We start from the raw sequence: 25,289 nt of genomic DNA on the forward strand, positions 1-25,289 counted from the left end.
ACTATGGTGCAAGATCGTGTTTGGAGTAATGATTATAATTTCACATCATGTAAATCCAATAAAGAAAAAAAAGAATTATTACCATTGCGATTGGAGAGGCTAAGAATTAGTTGATTGGGCAGCTTTTGGGGGATGTGATAGTTTACCTTAAAATTTTAAAGAGTAAAAATATATGTTATTTTGTATGGACATGGTTAATCCGATTATCATAGGATGGCGGCTATATGTCAAGAGTTTTAAATCCCAACAAGATTTTGATACGAAAGAGGATAGGAACCTGGACATAGTCAAAGAGGCTTATGTGAAGGGACGGTGGCAGCATCAACACTCAGAGAACTGCGCCTCCTGAATCTCGTGTTTTCCTGAAACCATGGGCTGAAGAGGAAACCATTTTTGGATCTGTCATGGACCAAACAAAATAGTAAAAAAGAGAAATCATGGTACCATTTATTTAATTTCTGTGGATTGTCATGTGTTGAACCTTACGATGAATTTGCATTTCGATGAACCACTGAGCAGCGAAATCAGTGGGCCAATGCGTTATTCTCCTTGTCTAGCCACTTGATCTGTTCCACCAAAATTGGGAAACTTTAGTTTGGAAAAAGGCAGAGTAGCGCATGAAATTTAACCGCACAGAACAGTCGGTGACAAATCCTATAATGGTGTGTTTGGATGAGAAATTTTACAAATTCAAGAAATTTTAAATTCTTGGTATTTGAATTACTTTGATTTCAATTTTTATTATTCTTAAAATATTTTGTTTGGATGAATTTCTTAAATTTTAAATTGTTAGGTTAAATATGATAATTTGATTCCATCATAGTAAAATTGATTTTAAAAATATATTTATATGTTGAGATTTTTAAATTAAATTTTATAAAATAAATATTAATTTATTTTTAAATATTTAATAATTTTAAAAATTAATATTAGATAATATTTAATAATTTTAAAAATTAATATAAGATAAAATTTAATAATTTTAAAAATATTTTTATATATCCAATAATTAAAAGAATGAAGAGATAAGATAAAATATATAGGTGAAATAAGAAGAAAAAAAATATAAGGAATTTCAAATTCTCCCATTTTTGGGAGAATTTGAAATTCTACTATTTTAAGGAATTTCACAAATGCTTGGATTTCAAATTCTTTGTAAATTTATCATCCAAACAAAGCATTTCACCTCAAAGAATTTAAAATTCTTCAAATAAATGAATTACCCTATATAAATTCCTCATCCAAACACACCATAACGGATAGATATGATAATCATTTTTGTTACTTAACAAGGATAAGTGCTAGTTGGGTATCCAGACAAACATGGTTAAATCTTCCAACACCAATGGAGGTTACATTTCGCATGCCATCACAAATTTACCAAATTTTCAGGCTTTTTACCTTTGAAAAGGGAACTCTTAATTACTGATTTTAGATTTTTTACTAAAATTTTTTTTAAAGTCACAAATTCAACAATATTCATTTGTTGGGAATAATAGTGTAAATAAACTGCTACAATCAATCTTGTGTGATTAATGTAAAAAAAAAAAAAAAATACTATTGAAAGTTATAAGAATTATATTAAAATAAAATACAAACCACTAAAGACAGTTTAGTGATAGAGGGTTTGAATAACATGTATAAGATTTTAGATTTAAATCTTTGTGTCATCATTGTAAATCAAATGAATAAAAAGATATTAAAATAAAATTCAATAAAAAAGTATTATTAATGTAATGAAGAAAAGTGCAATTCTTACATATTTATATGTACAATAATTATAATGATAAAAACAACTTATGATTTTATTATTTTAAAAATTTTGAAGTGTCACATGTTATTATAAGAAAAACACCTAATTTGATATAGTGACAAGAACATTGAGATAATACATACATAATTTTAGGTTTAAACTTTATTATCATTTTTTATAAATAAATAAAAATAAGGTATATGGTGTTAAAATTAAAAAAAAGTTAGACTTGTTGTGGTATTATTGCTTCATCTATATCAACCTGTAATTAGGCATGATAATAGTGCTATTTGCGTGAGGGTTTAACTTTTTTTGTTTTGGTCCCCAAAAAAGGCAAGAGGAATTTAAAAGAGTTGAAGTACAGAATTAATTGCATTCTTGTTAGATTTTTTTAGTTTTTTTTATTGGTAAAAATTACAATTATAACAACATAATTCAAACTTAAGAATTGTACACACAACTCCCACCACTTGATCAACTCTTGATCAACTCTAGTAGTTATGATTTTTCTTGGTCTAGGAAAACATTCAGAGAACTCGATGCATGTTTTTTTAAAAAATAATTTATTTATACATTTTAGATAAATCATATATTAAGGTATTAATTATATTTTAATTCAATAATATATAAAATTAATAAAGGACATAAAAAATTAAGTTCAAATAATCAAATGATATTTTTAATTAAATGTATAGCTTTATATTTTTATTTTCATTAAAATTTAAATTATTTATAAAAACAAATAATTGGTATTTTAATAATTATAATAAAAAAATTAATATATATATATATATATATATATATATATATATATGTCAACTGTGGTCAACCTAATAAATAATAATAGAAAGTTGAAGTAATATGCACAAAATCTTAAATTATTACCATTATAACTCGTACTAATAAAATAAAATATAAAAATCTTTGATTTGAGTTTACTTGTCATTGCCATGTTTATATGTGATCTAGACATATTTATTTATTTATTTTTATATATTTTTATACTTTGGCGTGAAGAGCGCTTTAAGGTCGGAATTTTTACGACCTATACCTTGGCGTGAAGAGCGCCTTAAGGTCGGACTTTTTACGATCAAGACCATGGTGTGAAGAGCACTTTAAGGTCGACATTTTGTCGATCTGAACCTTAGTGTGAAGAGCATTTTAAGGTCGAAATTTAGAAGATCAATACCTTGGTGCAACGAGCACTTAAGGTCGGCATTTTGATGATCCAAACCTTGGTGTGAAGAGCACTTTAAGGTCAGAATTTAGACGACCCAAAACCTTAGTGTGAATAGCACTTTAAGGTCGGAAAAGGTCAGCAAAGCGCCTATCTGACATGCTCTTTGCACCTTAGTGCTCGAGCATGGAGGGCTATGTACCGTGGTGGTCTCCCATTGGCCGACCATATTGGCCGATCCAAGGCACGTCAATAAAATACCGATCTAACATGCTCTTCGCACCTTAATGCTCGAGCATGGAGGGAAATGTACCGTGGTGGTCTCCCATTGGCCGACCATATTGGCTGATCCAAGGCACGTCAGTAAAATACCGATCTAACATGCTCTTCGCACCTTAGTGCTCGAGCATGGAGGGCTATGTACCGTGGTGGTCTCCCATTGGTCGACCATATTGGCCAATCCAAGGCACGTCAGTAAAATACCGATCTAACATGCTCTTCGCACCTTAGTACTCGAGCATGGAGGGCTATGTACCGTGGTGGTCTCCCATTGGCCGACCAGATTGGCCGACCAGAGGCAGGTTGGTAAAATGCCGATCACACAAGAGGGACCCAAATATGGGGAGATTAACTGGCTCACTCGGACAATCAATAAGATCCCACGATCCGTGGGAACGGTAATAAATACCGGGAGTTACGAGTCCATAATGGGGCGTGATTTATGGGATCATAAGTGTGATTCATGTCTATAACGCTACACCGTTATATATAGCAATGATTAGGTCTAAGGCGGCAAGTTACTGTCATCAAATGTTCTAGGTCAAGACTGCTACCAAGTTCTTTTAGCTCGGTATCGCTAAGGGCTCTTCGGCGGCGGTCTCCAATACCGGAACAATTTTTAATGAGAATTTAATAACTTTTAAAAATATTTTTAAGTTAAATACAATTCATGTATTTTAGCAATAATGGTATTATGAATAATAATACTTTTGTCGTACATTAAAGACAAAATTACACGAAAAGGTTGGGCCTAAAAATGTTGATTTAGTTGTGTTCTTCCAAAAGAAGGAAAATGGGTTCAATGAGGAAGATTTAACTGTATAGATACGTTTTCAAAGAGATTAATTACATACCTAAAAGGTGTTTGAAGACCTAGAAAACCAAACACAAATAAATAAATAAATAATAGTGTAACTTTAGTTTTGCTTTTAGAAGTAATGGTAACTCTCTGTCTAATGTTGTTTAATTATTTTTATATTATAATAAAAAGCATATTTAATAACATAATTAAAATTATTATAATATTTACGGAAACAATGGGCAAAATGTTTAAATCGCTAATTAATAAAAAAAAACTAACAAATAACGGATATATTAATATTTAAAAATTTAACACTATTTTAAATTGATTCACATTTAATCGTTAACCAAATTTTATTTGCCTCTCAGATGAAATTGATTAATTTAAGACAAAATTTTAAGATATTGATGCGAAAGAAAAAAAATTATCTATTTTAAAGATTTTTGTCACGCATGTTATGAAAAATAATTACTTAAACACAATAATTTCTCCAATTTTTATGTAAAAAATATATAGGTATTATTTATTTTTATCCTAATTAATATATCTTTTGAAGGGAACTATAAAGTAAAACTTATTATTTGTAATTTTATTTTAAAAAAAATAATATTTTGTATGATATGTTGTCCTATTTAATTATCTAATCCACGAGACCAAATGACAATCCCAGCCACACCTTTATTTATTCTGTGAGCTGCTCAGTCCAGGAAAAATAATTGAATGGAGCTGAACAAGTGAAACCATGGGCACATGAGTAAAAAGCCTAACTTGGAGTTCAATTTTGAGTACCCAGTTAATGAATCAGACTCAGTCATCGGGTTCAATGGACTTGGTCTTATTATGTGATCAATGAAAATGGATCCACAGACCTAGTGTTGAAATATATATCCAAATTTTAATGAAGTCCCTCCTATTTAACATTTTCTATACCAATATTTTTTCACTTCTCTCTCTCTCTCTCACTACAAATCTTTTACATTATGTTTGAATATGGTGATTTGGGAAGAAGTGAAATGGGAGACATCCTGTGACTTTCACCTTTTTTTGTTGGAAAAGAAATAAGGAGAACTTGCCAAATTTTGTGACCATTTGAGAAATCTTTCTCTGGTTATAATGAAGGAGATATACATTATCATGTGTATCTCTCCTTTCTTCCTTTCTTTTTCTAATTTATTAAATCATTAAATAATTTTCTTATAATATATATATTATTTTTCACTCTAATTTTATCTTCCTGATTGTTGTATTTCTATTTTTTCTCTTTCAGTTTCAGTTCAATCCAAACAAAACATTAAGATTCCTTTTACAATCATCAGTATGTATATTCTTAAATCGATTATCATGGTAGAAATGAATCCATATTCGAATCCAAAAATCTAAACGCTATAACATGAGTTCAATCCATTAATCATAGTTATGGAAATCTAAGACTATATTTGAAAAACTAATTAATAAATTAACTTAAAGTTTATAAGTTAGTTTAAAATTTCTAAATTTATAACTATAACACTTATAAACTGGCTAACAGTTTCATAAATATTAATGAATTAATGAAGTTCATTCCATTTAATATTTTTATCCTATTCTTTTTTCCTCATTATTTTTTTTAGCATGAAAATCTTTTCACGTATTTTTTTAATTGTTTTTATGTAACAATATTTCCACGTAATTTTTTTTTTATTTTGGGAGGAAGGGGGTAAATTTCAAAGTCTTCTCCTGTTAGAAAAGATCTTAAATTAATGATGTCTTTTCACAAAAAGTGTGTGTTTTTTTATGAAGAGATGAAAGTATGAAAGTTTATTTTCTTTCATAAAAATGTGTCCATTTATTAATAAATGTAAGTTATAAAAAAAAATTCAATTTTTCATGAAAAGATGTAAAAATGATAGTTTATTTTCTTTTTAAAAAAAATGTCTACTCATAAAAAAGATACGAGTATGAAAGATTGTGTTCTTTCATAAAAAAAATGTATCACTTTAAAATATTGTATTTCCTTATCAAAAAGTTGTATCATTTCATGAAATTATGAGTTTATTTAGAAAATTATACAAATATGAAAATTTATTTTCTTTCATGAAACTATGCTTCTATTTATTGAGAAAAAAATAGTAAATACGAAAGATTGTGTTCTTTTACGAAATAATATGTTCATTCATGTAAATATATAAATATGAAAGGTTGTTATTTAATTAAAAATGTATCTTTTTGAAGGGTTTTATATCCTTTTGTAAAGGTTCAAGATGGTCTATAATCATGAATGATTATGACATGACTTCTATGAATGGTTTTTTCTCTTCAACAAAAAGCATAAATGATCTATATACAAAGCCAAGCAACATATAGAACAAGCAACGAAATTAACTGGATTTTTGCATTCAAATCACTTCTTTTATTACTTTGTGCGTGCCCAAAGATAATGAAGGAAAATATTATTCCGACAGATATGTTTAATTAAATATGGGTGTGCAAAAATAAATAAAAAGATCTCTAAGGGAATTCATAGTTTCACTTTCACCTACCGCAAATGATATGTACTCTCACCGCCTCACACGTCAATCGTCATGGTAGTAAATTAATAAAGCCATATTCGAATCCAAAAATCTCAATCTCGTGTTCCATGTAACACACGCCCAATCTATGAATGCAGAGCATAATTATGAAAATCAAAGTAATCTAAAAACCAAAATTAAATTAACGAACTAGTTATCAACCACCGAAAACGGTGAAAACAACTCTAGTTGGCTACTGCACAATCTTGAACGTCAATAGTCTTCGCCAATTTTTTTTCACCATTCCAATTTTAAAAGAAAACCAAAGTAGTAAAATTCACTTCTAATTGCAAAGTCACGCACGCACTCGGCACTCAGATAATAAGCCAACCAATGAACATGCAAATCTAACATGGTTGTGGAGAATTAACCAGTTTCACTACGAAACTCAACTGGTTATCACTGTAGTCTTAAGACTCAACTCAAGTGAAGTAATCCCTTTTCTTCCTGTTTTCCACTTTCTTTTGTCCTGTTCTTAGCGAATGCAAGAACTTAAATTATAAAGGAATAACAATAGGGGAGAAATTTTAAATTAACTGAAGATACTATAGATAGTTATAGACACCACTAAATTTAAGGAAACACATTACAATATTTAAATTTGCTCATGACATAAATATCCAAATTTTGGACAGAATAAACAGTACCTAACATAAATCTGAAACAGATTTTACCTAGAAGCTAGAATTGACGAAGTCTAATAAACCTGAACTAAAAACAAACTAACAGTTATATAATTGCCCAGGAACCGAGATACACAGTCGCGTCACCATCCTAGCCACTGTTAAGGTCGAGCTCTCTTGTTGCTGCAAGATGGACACTTGTAGTGCTTGATATGCTCAGCCCTAGCAGGGGTAATCTTCACACATTTTCCATGAAACCACTTCTCACAAATGTCACAGCAAATCCAGAACTCATCAGCCGCATAGTTCTCTCCACATGCCCCACAAAGTGTCTCTCCATGCTCCTCTTCATCGTCCTCTTCCAGACCATTCTCATCCTCGTCCTTTAATTGCATTGCTTTTGAATACTTCCCTTGAGATTCAGAACCTTTCTGTCCTTGAGATTCAGAACCTTTCTGCAATTGCCAAACCAAAAGAGATTATCAAAGATTTTAAAAAAATAATTGGGTGCTTGGATCTCATTCAAGATTGTAGAAGACTTTTAGGTCAAAAAAGTACAGTGCACTCTTGAAAATAGAGCATCCCAAATGTGTTACAGTTGGGTATAAATAAATAAATACACATTGCCTATTTTGTTTAGATCTAACGACCAACGGATGCATCCTAACTTAAAGGTGCACCATAGACAATATTGTCTGTGATCTCGTTCACACCCGTCTCTCCTGAAACAAGGAACCCTCTTATAGGTAGAGCATCTGATGTTCAAAGACTAAACTAGCCACATACTTTTGTATCAAATTCAAAAAAAATCAGGTGTAAAAATGTAGCTTCATTGTAAAAAGCTATTCCATCAGAAAACAATCTTCTACTAATGGCTAGTTAGTTTTTCAGCTTGTATACCTTTGAGTTTGATTTAGACTTGTTACTGCTATGATTAGAAACTGATGACTTTTCCTTTCCTTGTTTCTTGGCCATCCCTGTAACAATCTCAAATATCGTTGGAAGATCATTTATCATGTTAAACAGTCGCTTCCTGTATATGAAAATAAAGAACAGATATTAATGAAAGATAACAAAATGAAAACATATATCAAATTAACTACCAAAGTAAGAGAGTAAACCATCTATAGTCAGAGAATGCAAACTATGCACTATTAACAAAATTAAAAAGGAAAAATCAGCGTTACTAAGAATACAAACTCCAAGGCAGATAAAGAAAGTGTTATTCTCTTAAACAAAAAACTAGCTCTAAAAAAAAATTATTAACAAGTGAGCAATAGAGCATTAAGAGAATATCAAGATAATACAAAAATGTTTTCCTTCCAAAAGGAAAAACTGGAAGTATGTGTTTATGGCAAAACTGTGAAGCAATTCACAATCCCAAAAGCACACAGAATATAATTTCCTATCCTTAAATACCTTTAGCATTTCTTGAATCCGCCTGTTACTACCTTGTAGTTATAAAAGTAAACATCATAAATACTAAGCAGCTGAAAAATGTGAATTCCCCACCTCCCTTTTTATTCACATCTTTGCACATTATTCATGTCCTAAGAATTAGATAGTGATTAAACTATGTTAATCATACCAACTACGCAATAAGACAATGGAAGGTGATAATTCTCTTAAGACTGAAATCCCAGAAAAATTTATCCAGAGAGCTGATGGGTAATTCACTGGATTTTTTAGATAATGATTGCAAGTTCAGCAGATTGCAATCAATTAAAAGAATAGGAACATCAACAATTCTGACAAAACATCTTTAAGGTTTCAAAATTTTAACCTTACCCATTGAAACATTTTAAAAGACTATTAGAACTCGCATATTACTGTTATTCAACCTTACCCAGACCAAAATTCTCTCTATAATGTCAAAAACACCATGTTATAACATACAATTATGTGAACAAAACATCTTTAGCCTTTCAAATTTCAAACATTTCACTGAGTTGCTTTAGATTAATGAAGGGGACTAAATACAACAAATGCATGTGCAATTGTGCATTGACAGGTATTATGCTAATAAATAGTAATAAAATAAAGTACAATACCAACCAAAACAGCCATTGGAAAGTTGTCTTTTTCAAATTCTGCTTCAATAGTCAACCACTTTTTATCAAATGAAACAAAGAATGTCATGCTTACAACTAGTTGCAACTGTCAAGGTAGCAAACATTACAAGAGGCAATCAAGTTACATTAGTTACTTGGAGTTGAGTGTTCTCAAGTTACACTTCCTGCTTTTTATGTCTAAACACTTTTGTGTGTAACCATTTATTTCGAGAGCCAATAAAGCAACAGAAGAACTTTGTCCATAACAAGATACATTCAAACCTCGGACCATCTATGGTTTAAAATTACACTACAATGAAAACAGTGTGCAGAAATATTCCTGACAGTTGAACCTAAAGGTATGCTACTTCAGATCAGATAAAAACATATACATCATTTAACGGGAAAAAAAACTAGTTTGTAGAATAAAACCATGTTGATATGTACATAAAAGGGAAAAGTGGAAAACGAAAATAGCTACCTATCAGCCTTATCAAATCCAAACCTAGCACCAAAATAAAAAGCCACAGCAAGTAACCATGCATCACTGTGCACAGCAACCAAGGATAGCCAGTCCTTTTCTTGCATCCCATCTCTCGCAAAGTTAATACCCAATGCCGGCTCTGGAAGCTCTGGAGGCACCTCCTCAGCTGGCAGATTGACTTCCCAGTGCTCGGTAGGAAATCCATAAAGGCAAAGATTTTCCTTCTCTGTATCACAAAGTTCTTACAAATCAACTAAAATTTTATTAAATAATAATATTAATAAATAATAATAACAACTAGGTCCTAGACAGTACATTAGAAGAGTGAAAACAGTAGTTCAGTATGTCAAAGAAAAAATCCAATATCAAGGGTGAGTATCTCTACCCATAAGATATTTGTGAATAACCAAAGAGCTTAAAATGTTAGATAGAGAACCAAGAATGGTTTTACATGTTCTATTATGTAAGAGCCCTTTTGGTCCTGAAAGCATGGACAATGCATAAACTCATTTTACCTCACTCATATTTAATCTAATCATAAAGAACAAGGATGGTAACGATTGAACTTCCAACCACTAGGTCATAGTGTTGCGGAAACGTCTAGCAAATTTTAAACCAAAAGCAAAACAAGAAAGAAAGAACACCAAGAATTTAACGAGGTTCAGCCAATTATGCCTACTTCCTCGGACACTACCAAATATATTTCACTAAGAAATATTACAATAGAGAGAGAAGAGAAAACTACAAGCCTTAGAAGTTACAAATGAACTTGTAGTTGGGATGATTTCAAAGTGAAGGGAAGGGTTTCTATATATAGAACCTAAGGCACTACACATTCCCAAACCTATCCAATGTGGGACTAATTTGGCCACATCAAAAAAAACTTATTCGATGTGGGACTAAATTTGCCACACCATATTCAACAAATCTCCACCTTGGCAAATTTCATATTTTCAAATCTCTCATCTTTGATAGTGTCTACCAATGCAGTCTTCAAATTTTGATAATATTAATCAAGTCCAAACAGTGTTGGAACTTGATTGAATCTACTACCTTTGTCAACATATCAGCTGGATTCTCTGTGGTCCTTATCTTCTGGATAGCCACTCCACCTTCTTCGATAATCTCTCTTATGAAGTGGTAACGAACATCAATATGCTTCGTCCTTGCATGGTAAGTTTGATTCTTTGCCAACATGATTGCACTTTGACTATCACAATGCACCTTCACATGCTTTTGTAGAATTCCTAATTCACCAAGCAACCCTTGAAGCCAAATTGCTTCCTTTACAGCCTCTGTCAAAGCCATATACTCTGCCTCTGTTGTAGACAAAGCTACAGTTGACTGTAAAGTAGACCTCCAACATACCGGTGCTTTTGCCAAAGTAAAAACATAGCCAGTAGTTGATCGACGATTATCCAGATCTCCAGCATAGTTGGAATCACAATATCCAACCACATTTTGACCATCTTGTTCCTGCTGAAATACCAAACCAACATCTACAGTGTTCAGAATGTACCGTAGAATCCATTTCACAGCTTGCCAATGCTCTTTTCCTGGATTATGCATGTACCTGCTCACAACCCCTACTGCATATGAAATGTCAGGCCTTGTACACACCATAGCATACATTAAGCTTCCAACAGCGCTAGCATATGGAACTTTAGACATGTAGGCTTTCTCTGCTGCATCTCTTGGAGATAAATTTGCACTGAGTTTAAAATGAGAAGCAAGTGGTGTACTAACAGGTTTGGATTCATCAGATATGCCAAAACGTTTTAGTACCCTTTTCAAATACTCTTTCTGAGTTAAACAAAGTCTTCCCAATTTTCTGTCTCTACTTATCTCCATGCCAAGAATCTTCTTTGCTTCACCAAGATCCTTCATTTCAAATTCACCATTTAATTGAGTTTTTAACTTCTCAATTTCCTCTTTGTTCTTGGAAGCAATCAACATATCATCAACATAAAGAAGAAGATATATAAAAGATCCATCATGCAGCTTGCGCAAATACACACAGTGATCGTACTTGCTCCTTGTGTACTTTTGCCTCAACATAAACTTGTCAAATCGTTTGTACCATTGTCTTGGTGATTGCTTCAATCCGTACAACGATTTTTCAAGTTTACAAAACATATTTTCTTTTCCAGCAACCTTGAACCCTTCAGGCTGAGTCATATAGATTTCCTCCTCCAAGTCTCCATGTAAAAATGCCGTCTTTACATCCATTTGAACCAGTTCCATATCCAATTGTGCCACCAAAGCCAACAGAACACGGATGGAAGAGTGTTTTACAACTGGAGAAAACACCTCATTGTAGTCAATTCCTTCCTTCTGAGCATAACCTTTGGCTACTAACCTTGCTTTGTAGCGCACTTCTGACTTGTCAGGAAATCCATCTTTCTTTGCATATACCCATTTGCACCCAATTGCTTTCTTTCCCTTTGGAAGATTTGCTAACTTCCAAGTCTGGTTCCTTCTAAGGGACTCCATTTCTTCAGACATGGCACTTCTCCACTTATCTTCTTCTGAACCTTTGACTGCTTCAATATAAGTGGTAGGAATGTCATCACTTGCAACTGGAGATGCATAGGACACCATATCAACATAACGAGCAGGCATTATGGTTGTCCTCTTTGGCTTTCTTAATGCAATTGATTCAAGTTGCTGTGGAGGTTCTTGGATATGAACCTCTTCTTCATCTGACTCCTCATCTACCATAGGAGTTTTTTCTTCATCATTTGCTGGAAAAACAATCTTCCTTTCAAACTCCACCTGTTTTGGAGTACCATTCTTCTTTTGTTCTGTTGTCACCTTTCCCAACATGGTAGATTCATCAAAGGTGACATCCCTGCTAATGATTGTCTTCTTGGTCTCTAGGCACCAAAGACGATATCCTTTTACACCAGATGCAATCCCCATGAAAATTGCTTTCTTTGCACGAGGATCCAATTTTGACTCCTTAACATGATAATAAGCAGTGCAGCCAAATACATGTAAGGAATCATAATCTGTAGCAGGTTTTCCGAACCATTTCTCTAGTGGTGTTTTGCCACCAATTGCACTTGATGGTAGGCGATTGATAAGATGACTCGCATATACAACAGCTTCAGCCCAAAACTGTTTGCCCAATCCAGCATTGGACAACATACACCGAACTTTCTCCAGCAACGTTCGATTCATGCGTTCTGCCACTCCATTTTGTTGTGGTGTGTGCTTGACTGTGAAGTGTCTGACAATGCCGCTTTCTTCGCAAGCCTTCTTAAATGGATCACTCGTGTACTCCCCACCATTGTCTGTTCGAAAGTGCTTGATCTTTCGCCCAGTTTGGGTTTCCATCCTCTTTTTCCATTTAAGGAAAATTCCAAGCACCTCATCCTTAGTCTTCATTGCATACACCCAAATTCTCCGGGAAAAATCATCAACAAAGGTGACATAGTAGTGGTTTCCTGCCAATGATGCTGTTTTTGAAGGTCCCCACACATCAGAATGAACATAATCCAAAATACCTTTAGTATCATGGATAGCTGTTCCAAAATTCACCCTTGTCTTCTTCCCTTTGACACAATGCTCACAAAAGTCCAATTTGCAAGCCTGAATATTTTTCAACAATCCTTGTTTCATGAGTAAATTCAAGGATCTTTCACCAGCGTGTCCCAGCCGCATATGCCATAACTTGGCCAACTCCAACTCCTTCTCGTCACTGGATGCCACTGCTGCAGTTCCAATAATAGTAGTACCTTGGTAATAGTACAACCTATTATTTTTCCGAACTCCTTTCATTACCACCAGAGCTCCAGAGATTATCTTCATTACTCCACCTTCTGCGTGCACCGTGAAACCCTTCTCTTCTAAGGCTCCCACAGAAATGAGATTTCTTGATAAACTCGGGACAAAACGAACATCCTTCAAAGTTCTGATTGCTCCATCACGATTCTTCAATCGAATAGAACCAATCCCATGTGTGGTAAGAGGAACATCATTTGCTGTATAAACAACTCCTTCTTCTAGTTCTCTGAAATCATAGAACCATTCTCGATTAGGACACATATGATTGCTGCATCCCGAATCAAGAAGCCAAGCACTAGAAGAGCTGGTTGAACCAGAAACAGCAAGTGAACAATCTGAGTCATCAACATACTCAGCTACATTTGAATCTGCAACAGTCTTAGATTGACCTTTGTTTTTTAGTTTAGGACAATCTTTCTTCCAATGCCCCTTTTCTCGACAAAAGGCACACTCATCTTTCCCAACTTTAGCCTTCGACTTCGATCGCTTCTTCTTTCCTTTCGCCTGGATCACCGGACGTCCTCTTGCAACCAAAGCTTCATTAGCCTTCTCTGAGCTATCTTTTTTGTCTTTTCTCCTCAGTTCATAGCTGTATAGGGCTCCACAAACTTCATTTAGAGACACAGCAACCTTCCCATGGAGTAGAGTTGTTTCCAGAAACTCAAACTCTTCAGGAAGTGATCCCAACAACATTAGGGCAAGATCCTCATCTTCAAAAGTCACGTCCAGGTTTAACAAATCAGCAACAAGCTGATTAAAACTAGTGATGTGATCATTCATTGTGGCACCAGGAATGTAAGTGAACCGAAACAGCCTTTTCTTCATGTGAAGTTTATTCTGACTGCTTTTCTTCAAGAACTTTTCCTCCAACTCCGTCATCAACTTACTAGCAGAGGTCTCTTTGCAGAATGCATACTTCTGCTCTCTTGATAAGCATGACCTTATTGTACCACATGCCAATCGATTGAGGGTCTTCCAATCTTCCTCTCCCATACTTTCTGGTTTCTTTCCTTCAATTGTAATGTCTAGACCTTGCTGAAAAAGAGCATCTAGAACCTCACTTTGCCACATGCCGAAATGACCGCTGCCATCGAAAATCTCTACCATCAACCTTGGATTCCCACCAACAGCTCTTTGCAAAATGCTTGAAGAAGCATTCAAAGTTGATGATGTAATTCTAAGTGGATTTTCTTCGTTTGCCATCTCAGCTCAATTCGAAAAGAGTGTTTAAAATTTGCTAAATGTCAAATAATAAAAATAGGTCCAGGATTAAGGAAAAATTTTCTGATGTGCCGACTATAGAATACCTACAGCGCACAGAGCATAGTGTTTTTTCCTTAAAATAACCTGGCTCTTGATACCAATTTGTTGCGGAAACGTCTAGCAAATTTTAAACCAAAAGCAAAACAAGAAAGAAAGAACACCAAGAATTTAACGAGGTTCAGCCAATTATGCCTACTTCCTCGGACACTACCAAATATATTTCACTAAGAAATATTACAATAGAGAGAGAAGAGAAAACTACAAGCCTTAGAAGTTACAAATGAACTTGTAGTTGGGATGATTTCAAAGTGAAGGGAAGGGTTTCTATATATAGAACCTAAGGCACTACACATTCCCAAACCTATCCAATGTGGGACTAATTTGGCCACATCAAAAAAAACTTATTCGATGTGGGACTAAATTTGCCACACCATATTCAACACATAGAAGCTACTAGTACAATTATAACATCAACGTTACAAGGTATCCAAAGGTTTATTGAATAAGTCTCAAGCTCACACTCGGAACATACTGACATAGATATCCAATGTATGATATAGACTGTATTTCACTAGCCTATCTGCAAGACTGCAACCCCCCAGATTGAAATTTAAGAACAACGTTCACAATCTAAGTCCATTCACACACATACGGGCTACATTAATAAGAAGCTGGTTAGGTAGTTTTCAACTTCTCTCTGTAGCAGCTTATTGGATTTTCAAATCTGTAAATAATTGTAATGCACTCAAGACTCAACGCTTTACGTTAAAAAGAAAGACGGGACAAATGGTGTTGAAATAATCTAGATTGATGATAAAATTCAGATTCCGGCAACCCAGAAGATATACAATTCATAAAAAAATATGGATGATAAAATGATAATAAACGATAAAAAGAAGCCACCTATCATCGATCAGTTTCATCCCAATTGAACTGGCAAGTGGCATACAAAAGTTTTGGTCAAGCACCAAAACAAAGGTAAAAAATTTAACTGAAATCTACAATGTTAAGGTTCCATCCATACATAAAAGCTTCCACTGATTATTTATTTTTTTCAACATTAACGAGGCACTGAATTTAGGTTCAAATGCTTATTCTCATTATTTAAACTCAATTTTCGTAAATAATTTACTCCATTAATTTTCTGTTGCGAAAAGATAGAAGAAGGCATAGTGAGGCGAAGTAATTTAAAAATATTGGATAGGGAAGTAGGCATTGAGAAGAAGCAGAATGTGTTGAGTAGAAGTAAAGGGAAATACCTGGATCACACTGGTGATAGAAGTGTTGGACATCTGCGAAAGAGAAGAAAAAACGTTAGAGAAAGAGAGAGAGAAAGAGAAAGAGAAAGAGAAAGAGAAATGGATAATTGAATTTACCGGTTGTGAGGGCTTTAATCATGCCAGCTCTGCGGCCCTTGAAATCTCTGAAAACCTCTTCGACGGTGCGGGGATTGTAAGGAGCTGCTGCGTCCATGTTAAAACACGGAGTGGAGGGAAACTCAGATTGCAAACTCTCTCTCTCTTTCTACGGTATATACGCAACACACCGGATTTCAATCCCACCAAATTGAATATCTTAATCCCATTTTATAAAACCCTATGTGTCCGTTACTTCTTCTTTTTTCTTCTTTTTTTTTTTTAAGTAAAAATTAGCTGCTACACTTTATACTTAAAAAAATAATAATAATTAGCTGAGTTGGCTTGTATATTTCTTCCATTATTGTTATCATTATGAATTTGGAAGAGTAAATAATATTTTAATTAAATATTTATTATTTGTATTTCATTTTATTAAAATCTTATCTTAATAATGGAAATAAAGAGAGGAAAAAAAGGATTCGACTCAGTTGGATTATTAAAGTCACTATAATATGTCTTAATGTTCAAATAACTCTAATTTTACAAAAATAAATAAATAAATTAGTTAAACTATAAGAGTTATTTGGATAAGTCTCGATATTCAAATAATACTTATAAAAATATTTACAAATTATTAAATCTAATTCTAATTATAAGTAATAAATTTTTTTCTAATTATAAATAGTAATCATTAATTTTTAAATTTACTTAAAATTAAATTTATTTTATACTCTTTATTTATTGTAAATTTATTTTTTATATATTTATTTATGAATAGTACTAAATATAATTATTACTTAAAAATAAATATATTTGAAATAAAATTTAAATTTATGTTAAAATTAATTAATTATTTTTAAAATAATTATATTAATTATTTTTATTAATCTTATAGTTTATCTTATGTTATTTATTGGAGGCAGAATTTATTAACAAAATCCTTGCATTAATATCACGAATCAAGTTCTACTCGTTGTAAAATATGAATTTAATTCTTATAGGCTAAATCTACATTTATTGTTCATTTTGTACTTTATAACATATATTTCTTATCACTACTTTTTACCCATATATATATCAGGGTTTTAGATTATTAGATTAAAAAATGATTCATATATACGGACAAAGGATATTTCTCGGAAAAATAAAATTATATATATATATATATATATATATATATATATATATAACTTGAAATTTTTTACTATCTTCGATCCTTAGGACTCGAATAATTAATTTATGAAGATTAAAAAAATTACTCTCTTTGTTTTGATATATCATGGAAATTAGTTAATTCCATAAAAAAAATTATTGATTTCATAATATTTTTAAAAATTATCATTGTTGTAAATGTTTAAAAAAATTTAGTAGAATTAAAATATTATACATTGAAAAATAATATTTTAAAAAGAGTATTATTAAATGAAACGAGAGTAATTAAAATTTACTAAAAATCAAAGAGATAAAAAAAGGAAAGGTGTTGTATTTAAGAATAAAAATGTGCATAATTTTGTTGCTCGTAATAAAAAATTGAGGGAATAGTTTTTTTTGTTTTTGTTAAGATCTAAATTTATCTTAAATTTCAATTTCTTTCTAAAATTATCATAAATTACTAGACACTTAATATATGTTTCCATAGATTGTGCATTCTAAATATATATAAAAAAATGAGAATATTTGTATTTTAAGTGTGATGATGAATCTAGCTAACTTGAAAATAATTTGAAACTTGATTCAATAATTAACTAGTTGAACTTGAGTTAAAAATTGAATTTGATAAATAAATGAGTCAAACTGAAATTGTCTATAATTTGTCTCGTTTAAAAATAGTTAACGAAAACTTTAATTATTGAAAAAAAAATAAGTGTATTAACTTACTTTTGGATTAAGTGAATCTCTCTATCAGAATGTAAGTATACCAACTTACTCATGAAAAGCGATTATAAAAAAATAATACATATATATATATATAGTTAATCATCCATACACTGCCAATGTAAAGTTTTTTACACTGGCAATCAATCATATCTTTTAAATTATTTTTATTTTATTTTTAGTTGATTAAATAAGCAAATGATATGACACTATTAAAAGATATGATTGGTTGTCAGTGTAAAATAATTTTACACTAACAGTATATAGGTAATTAACTCATATATATATATATATATATATATATATATATATATATATATATATATATGTGTGTGTGTGTGTGTGTGTGTGTGAACAAAATATATTAAAACACTTGTTTGACATGGTTGGTTGGTGCACTCTATAGTCACAAATTGTAGAGAGGATGTATTTAGTCAAAAGTTCTTTGTTTGATCATTTTCAAGTGCAAAAACTTTATGAGTCAATAATAGTCACAATATCATAAGCGAGATTAATCTTTGATCTAATGGGTCGAATATACCAATGCCATGACAGTAAAAACATTTGTTCAAAGTTTAGTTAAATTGCACTTTTGATTTATATATACTCACAATTTTAGTTCTCTAATTATTAATTATGTAATTTTGGTCATTCAATTTTATAAAATTTACAATTTTGGTCCACTTGTCAAATATTCATATTATCGCTTAAATTGTAATGTCAGACATAACCTAACATTAAGTAAATAATGTGATAATTAATATTTAATAATATTTAAACTAAATTATAATTTTAATTTCTATTTTTATCTCATTTGCATCTTACTTTACCACTTTCATGAAAAAAAAATGAACTAAAAGTAAAATTTAGCTTAATATTATGTTAAATTATACTTTTTGTCCTATATTTTATTTTTTAATTTTTTTTAGTCCTTTGTATGTTAAAATGTTAATTCTATTTATTTATCTTTTATATTTGGATCAATTTGATATTTTTAAAATAATAATAAATTTAATTTTGTAACACAATTTTAAGTTAATTTTTTACAGATGCAAGACGTAAAATTTATAACATTAAATTCAATTATATAAAAATTATAAAAATCAATTGACATTAAAGTTCAAAAAAGTTGTAAACACAGTAAAAATTGTGTGAAAAATGTATGAAAATATATTTTCAAACTTTTTAATTTCCTTTTGAACTTATTTTTATGCAATTTTTACTATATTTGTAACACTTTTTTATTCAAACTTCAATGAATCTAATAAGATAATTTTTAAGTTTTGAATCAATTAAAAAAATGACCCAAAACCACATTACAAAATTAAAAATAATCATTATTTTAAAAGGATCAAATTGATCTAAATTTAAGAGATAAATGATAAAAATAAATATTTTAAAACATAAAAGACTAGAATAAACTTAATAAATAAGACAAAGGACCAAAAATATAATTTAACTTAAATATTACTAAATATCAATTATTATGTAATTTACAAATTTAACAATAATAGATAAATATTCCTTCCAAAATTCTGAGTGTTATGAAGTTGGAAGACTAAAATTGTAGATTTAAAAATTAGAAAATCAAAATTGTGGATTTAAAAATTGGAAGACCACATTTACAAATTGAATATTATAGGAGGATTAAAAGTATAATTTATAAAAATAAAAATAAAAAGTTTTCTTATCAAATGTTCTGTAATAATTAGCATTGCAATTTTAAAAATTTTAAACTCTAAGTGAAAAAGTCATAGTGTGTTTGGTAAAACATTTGTAAAATTTATAAGCTCCTTTGATTAATATATAACTTAGCTTGAACAAAATAAGTTTATCTAGTATGAAAATTTATTTTAAAAATTCATATCTTATTTTCATTAACTAATTGAAGTAACTTATAATTTATAAATTCATAATTTTTCTCTCTCTCTCTTATCTACATTTGTAAAATTTATAAGCTCCTTTGATTAATATATAACTTAGCTTGAACAAAATAAGTTTATCTAGTATGAAAATTTATTTTAAAAATTCATATCTTATTTTCATAAACTAATTGAAATAACTTATAACTTATAAATTCATAATTTCTCTCTCTCTCTTATCTTTGTTAATTTGGTTCAAATAATGTTTTATCCTCTTTTTTATTTAAAAATTATTCTACTTATCATGTCAGTCCCCCTTTCTCATTATAAAAATTGTTTTATGCCATTTATCAATTAGTTTATTAGCTTATAATTCAATCGGTTATTTATAAGTTTTAATATGCTTATTTATCAAAAAACAGTAATAAAAAAAAACCAACTTGCAAAAAATAAATAAATTAAGAACTAGTAAAAAAGAAGAAGAAACAAGCTGAAATGAATAATAAAAAAAATATACTATAGCGCTAGTTATATCATAACTATTTCCATTACTGATCTATTGAGTTGGATCAATTGTTCTCCACTTCTATCCAAACCCAATCAGTAAACAGACCACACCAACCATCCCGGACTTGATGGTAAACGAGAGTTTCAACCCAAGCACTCTATATAATGAACTTTAAACCTGCAGTGCTGGATTAAGCAGACCCCTCCCACAATGCGCCATAGTTTTTAGGGGCTAAATACCTCTGCAAGAATTCCATTGACCGAACATTATCATATCACGTTAATATTCCTCCGGTTGACTCAAGTTTTCCACTCAACTGGGATCTCCTCTGCATCTCCCCAAACAGTGTCTCCGCCTCTTTCAATTTTCCCTTCGCACACAACCCCTTCAAAAAACTGCAGAAAGTGTCTTGGTTGATCACAAAGTTCTTGTCCATTATGTCATAAACCGTCTTTAGTGCCATTTCTTCATCCCCTTCCTCACAATATCCCTCGAGCAAGCAGTTATACACAGTGGCATCCAGGTTATGTCCATTCCGAACCATGTCCGAAACAAGCTCTTCAACTTGTTGCATCCTACCCTTCACTTTACAAAGACCACATACAACTATGCTATAAGACAAGAAGTTGGGTGAGCATCCCATCCGAGGCATCTGCTTCAAAAGAAAAAATCCCTCATCAACCTTCCCCTCATCCACAAAAACTCTAAACACCGCATTAAAACTCGACACACTTGGCTTAACACCCGTCGCCACCATTTCCCTCAGAAGGGACACTGCCTCACTTGGTTTTCCAATCTTGCAATACTCATTGACAACAACACTATACGCTTTCACATCCGGCTTCCTCCCGCGACTAATCATTCCCCTCAGATGCTTAAAAGCATCATCAGACTTCCCCACAATGCAAAACCCCTTCAACATGCTCGTGTCCGTGGCCACATTGTCTCTTACACCATTCAACCGCATCCTGGTCATCATCTTCTTGGCCCCATCCACTTCCCCGCTCAAGCAAAGACCTTCAATCAACGCATTGTAGGTCACAACGTTGGGGGAACACCCTCGTTGCACCATCTCCTCCAACCACCTCAGCGCCTGACGGAGCTCCCCTTTCTTGGAATACCCATCAATCAAAGTGGTGAAACTCACCACATCGGGCTTGCAACTCTCACTCCCCACCAACCTGTCAAAAACGCTCTTTGCAGCCTCCATGTCACCCTTCCTGCAAAAGCCGTGGATCAAGGTGTTGTAAGTAACCATGTTGGGTTGGCAGCGCATTTCGTCGAACACCTTGCGCGCACTCTCGACCAAGCCCACTTTGCACAAGCCGCGAATGACGGTGGTGTGAGTGTAGACATCGGGTCGGAGCAAACCTTGTGCGAGGACCTGATCGTAGATGGCCTTGGCGATGTTTACACGGTTGGCCCTCACGAGAACAGCCAAGACGGCGTTGCAGGAGAACAAGCAGCGTCCTTTGAGAAAGGTGTTGGCTTTGTGGAACCAGTGGATGGCGCCTCTGATGTCGCCGCGGTGGCCGAGGGCGTTGATGAATGTGCAGATGAGGGAGTCGGAGAGGTTGTTGGAGCGGCGGAGGAGGGAGTAGGCGGTGGAGAAGAGGGAGTGGGAGAGGAGTAGGTGGGTGATGGCGGCGTAGCAGGAGGGGGGGTGGGAGTAGTGATCGGAGGCCCAGTTGAAGAAGTGAAGGGCGTGGTGGGGGTGCCTGTTTAGGTTCTTGATGACGTGGATGACCACGTTTGGGGTGAGGTGAGGGGAGAACTTTTTAAGGGGTGACAAGTCTGGGTTTTGGGGGTTTAGGTTTTGGAGGATTGTGGTAATGGAGGTTACCAGGGACAGGTTTCGGATTAATGGAGGTCCTGTGCCTGAACAAGCTTTCGCTATGGCGCCGTTCCGGGATAGCTCACCCATTAAGTCCCAACACTCCTCAATTTGCCATTCTTCTTTTTCGCTCCAAAATAACACCTTTGGGTTTGGATATTTGATTGAACCCGCCGACCGTTCGAAATTTGATGTTGACTTTTTCTATTTCTTAATACAAGACTATCATTTTTTTCCCCTGGTAGAGTGGTGAAAAAAATAAATTAAAAAGGTAACTTGAATTTATGTAGCAGTTTTAATACATTATCAATCTACATATTATTCACTTGATTTTAAGAGAATTAAAGTTTTGAAATTTTAAGAGATAAGGTTTAGACATAATTTAAGTTTGTTGAGATTTTAATCGTATGTGTGTTTTCTATTAATGGAAAGGAAAAAAAACATTAATTGATGACCAAATTAATAGATTGGGTAATATTTGTGTTGGTACCGTGAAGTTGCTCTTATTAAAAACACTTTCTTTCATTTCAACTCATATATGACCTTACATAACACACTGTAGTAAAAAGGAAATTCCAATCAATATCACACAAACAACATTCACACTCACAACTCACCACTAAAGCAACAAAATCTAAACAAAATCAAAATGTAATAACCCGCAGGCACCACTTGTCCTCTCCATAACAATCTTAGGTCCACTTATATATCCATCAGAGTTGTACCATTTCTATTCCAGTTGGTGTAATTCCAACACACAACTCAAGTACTTCGTCTTGAAGTATTTTAATTTGCTCTCTAGCTATTGTCCTTGTCCTTGAATCCGGTGAATCCAATGCTCTTCTTAATACTGCCACCTTCTTCATATTGCTTGTCAACTGACCCATATATGATCATGTTCAGCAAATTAAGGATATATATAGAGAGAGATATTCATAGCAAATCAAATACCAAAAGAAAAAAAATTAATTAAAGCATTGGAACCTTTCTATGGGGCCAATTTTCTAAATTATTCCTGCGGCATAGACTCTTTAAGGCAGAGATGCATACGTCCAGTTTTTGCGCTGCGGCTCCAATGGTTAAATGGAAATAATCGCTGCAATCTTCCAATTTCATAGCTTTTATTCTTTTCCTCTGCGCCCCAACACAACTACTCAGTCAAAACTCAAAACAAAACATTCATGCAAACGCATGCAACACTTCCAAAACAAAACAGAAAAAAGTATATTTAACCTGCTCTGCATCAGGTCGTCTCCTTTTCCTTTTCAAGTTCACGGCCTCAGGCTCGGGCTCGTGCTGAGGTTGAGGCTCGGGCTCAAAATCTTGCCCCATGTCATTTGCTACAAACATAACCATTCAAAACTCATCATTAACGATTGAAGAATGAAATTGTAATGGTTCAAGTTGAAGAGAAAATGTAACAAAGAGATGAAGAGAAGACCAACATGGAATCAAATCAATGTCTTCGTCACTAGTATCTTTAGCCCAATCCACTCCAGTGCAGAGGATCTCATAATAAGTAGACAACACATCTTCCACAATAATATACCCTAATTTACTCATCTGTGTACAGTACTCTACCATGAAACTCTTTATTTGTTCTGTGCTTCTGTAGTGGAAACTGAAAATATATAATCCCCACACCACACCCAAAACGAAGTGAAGGTTGATAAATGCAGACAAAAATTAAGTACTAAAAAATAACAGTGAAACTTTGCTGTAGATAACACGTACTCAATAATTTGATGAGGGTCACTTGAAGGATGATCACCCTGTGTTATGTTCCGGTTCTGGATTATAGCATGCCCCATCACCCCAATCGTTCCATGAATCTCAAGCTTCTCAAACTGAACGCCTGCGATACATATATAAAATTTAAGAAAGTGAAAAAGGGAAGAAAAAATTATGCATTTTATTTATTTATCTTTGGTGACATGGTTGAAAATTTAATTACCATTTGTGTGAATTATTTGTCTAAGAACTTGACAGCAAGTGCAAAAGAATGGCCTTGGTATTAGGGGCCAATACGAAACTGAGGTCACTCCTTGGTGGAACGGTGGAGCCATATTCTCATTTGGTGGCTGAGTTTGATTCCGTTGCCTCGATGGAAACCCACCCCTCATTTCTAAGTTACCAACACCTCCATTGGAAAAATGATGGTGCATGGGTTGGTGCCTCATCGTTGATGTATCCCTCACTTCAATGTTACCAACTCCTCCTTCATTGAAGATATTATTATAACCCTCAACTTCAAAGTTACCAACTCTTCCTTCATTGAAAATATTATTACTGCCATCACCATGCATGGTTTGGCCCCTACCCTCAATTTCAAAATTACCAACTCCTCCTTCATTGGAAATATTATTACTGCCATCAACATGCATGGTTTGTTGGCCCCTACTCTCAACGTCAAAGTTTGCAACTTCTCCATTATTATTGTTGTCCTGCATGAATTGATCTTGGATGGTGAAGGGAACATTATTACCGTGTTGAAGGCCAAAAGGATGATCATTTTGTTGGTGGGGCTGTGCCTTGGGTAAGACTAGTGAGGGGTCCACCTCGACAAGTAAGTTTGGAATAAGTGGACAAAGGAATGGATCTTCATCATCGTAGGAAACAAAGCCAAAGTTATTATTATCCATGGTTGCGTTTAATGAAAATGTGTTTGATAGTAGCGGCGCCAAAGAAACAGCGCCGCTACATGACTGAGTTGTTACTAAATAGTGAAAGACATGTCCGAATAGGAACTATATAGGGGAGTAAGAGGCGCGAGAAACGGTTAATGACAGTTGCAAAAATTAAGTCACTTCAGTCGGGCTTTTGGAAAATTAATGTAAATTGAAGAGAAGAGACACTTCAAAACAAGGAACGAATTAATTTAAGTTAGAATAAAAAATTAACGGAGTTACGTTAACCGCTTCCGTCGTCATTTGGCATTTTGCTACGTTGACTTTCACTTTTTGGGGGATGAATACATAATTATGCTTTATGCTGATGAATAATTCTAATTTTTCCGATCAACTATTTTTTACTGTATGATTTTTGGTCTAGTACTACTTATGTTTTGGAAAATGCTACGATG

At 33.0% G+C, this 25,289-nt stretch overlaps 3 protein-coding genes across 3 annotated transcripts; all 3 read right to left on the bottom strand.

Moving 5' to 3' along the window:
* Nucleotides 1-7,132: 7,132 nt before the first annotated feature.
* Nucleotides 7,133-16,326, bottom strand: LOC109790025 (PHD finger protein ALFIN-LIKE 4). The gene is made up of 5 exons (XM_020349110.3): nucleotides 16,147-16,326; nucleotides 16,030-16,062; nucleotides 9,716-9,944; nucleotides 8,084-8,216; nucleotides 7,133-7,638 (listed from the first exon to the last, which is right to left on the bottom strand). The coding sequence occupies exons 1-5, from the start codon at nucleotides 16,241-16,243 to the stop codon at nucleotides 7,345-7,347; spliced, it is 786 nt and encodes a 261-aa protein (XP_020204699.1). The 5' UTR covers nucleotides 16,244-16,326; the 3' UTR covers nucleotides 7,133-7,344.
* A 4,035-nt stretch (nucleotides 16,327-20,361) lies between these two features.
* LOC109790024 (uncharacterized) lies at nucleotides 20,362-22,376 on the bottom strand. Its single transcript, XM_020349109.3, has one exon. It carries the CDS (start codon nucleotides 22,295-22,297, stop codon nucleotides 20,648-20,650), a length of 1,650 nt encoding a protein of 549 aa, XP_020204698.1. The 5' UTR covers nucleotides 22,298-22,376; the 3' UTR covers nucleotides 20,362-20,647.
* A 315-nt stretch (nucleotides 22,377-22,691) lies between these two features.
* Nucleotides 22,692-25,048, bottom strand: LOC114915208 (uncharacterized). The gene is made up of 6 exons (XM_029269574.2): nucleotides 24,162-25,048; nucleotides 23,942-24,062; nucleotides 23,653-23,828; nucleotides 23,441-23,547; nucleotides 23,192-23,341; nucleotides 22,692-23,085 (listed from the first exon to the last, which is right to left on the bottom strand). The coding sequence occupies exons 1-6, from the start codon at nucleotides 24,847-24,849 to the stop codon at nucleotides 22,921-22,923; spliced, it is 1,407 nt and encodes a 468-aa protein (XP_029125407.1). The 5' UTR covers nucleotides 24,850-25,048; the 3' UTR covers nucleotides 22,692-22,920.
* Nucleotides 25,049-25,289: the final 241 nt, after the last annotated feature.

The sequence above is a fragment of the Cajanus cajan genome, chromosome 6, assembly GCF_000230855.2.
Source record: "Cajanus cajan strain Asha chromosome 6, NIPB_CcT2T_4, whole genome shotgun sequence".
NCBI lineage: Eukaryota > Viridiplantae > Streptophyta > Magnoliopsida > Fabales > Fabaceae > Cajanus > Cajanus cajan.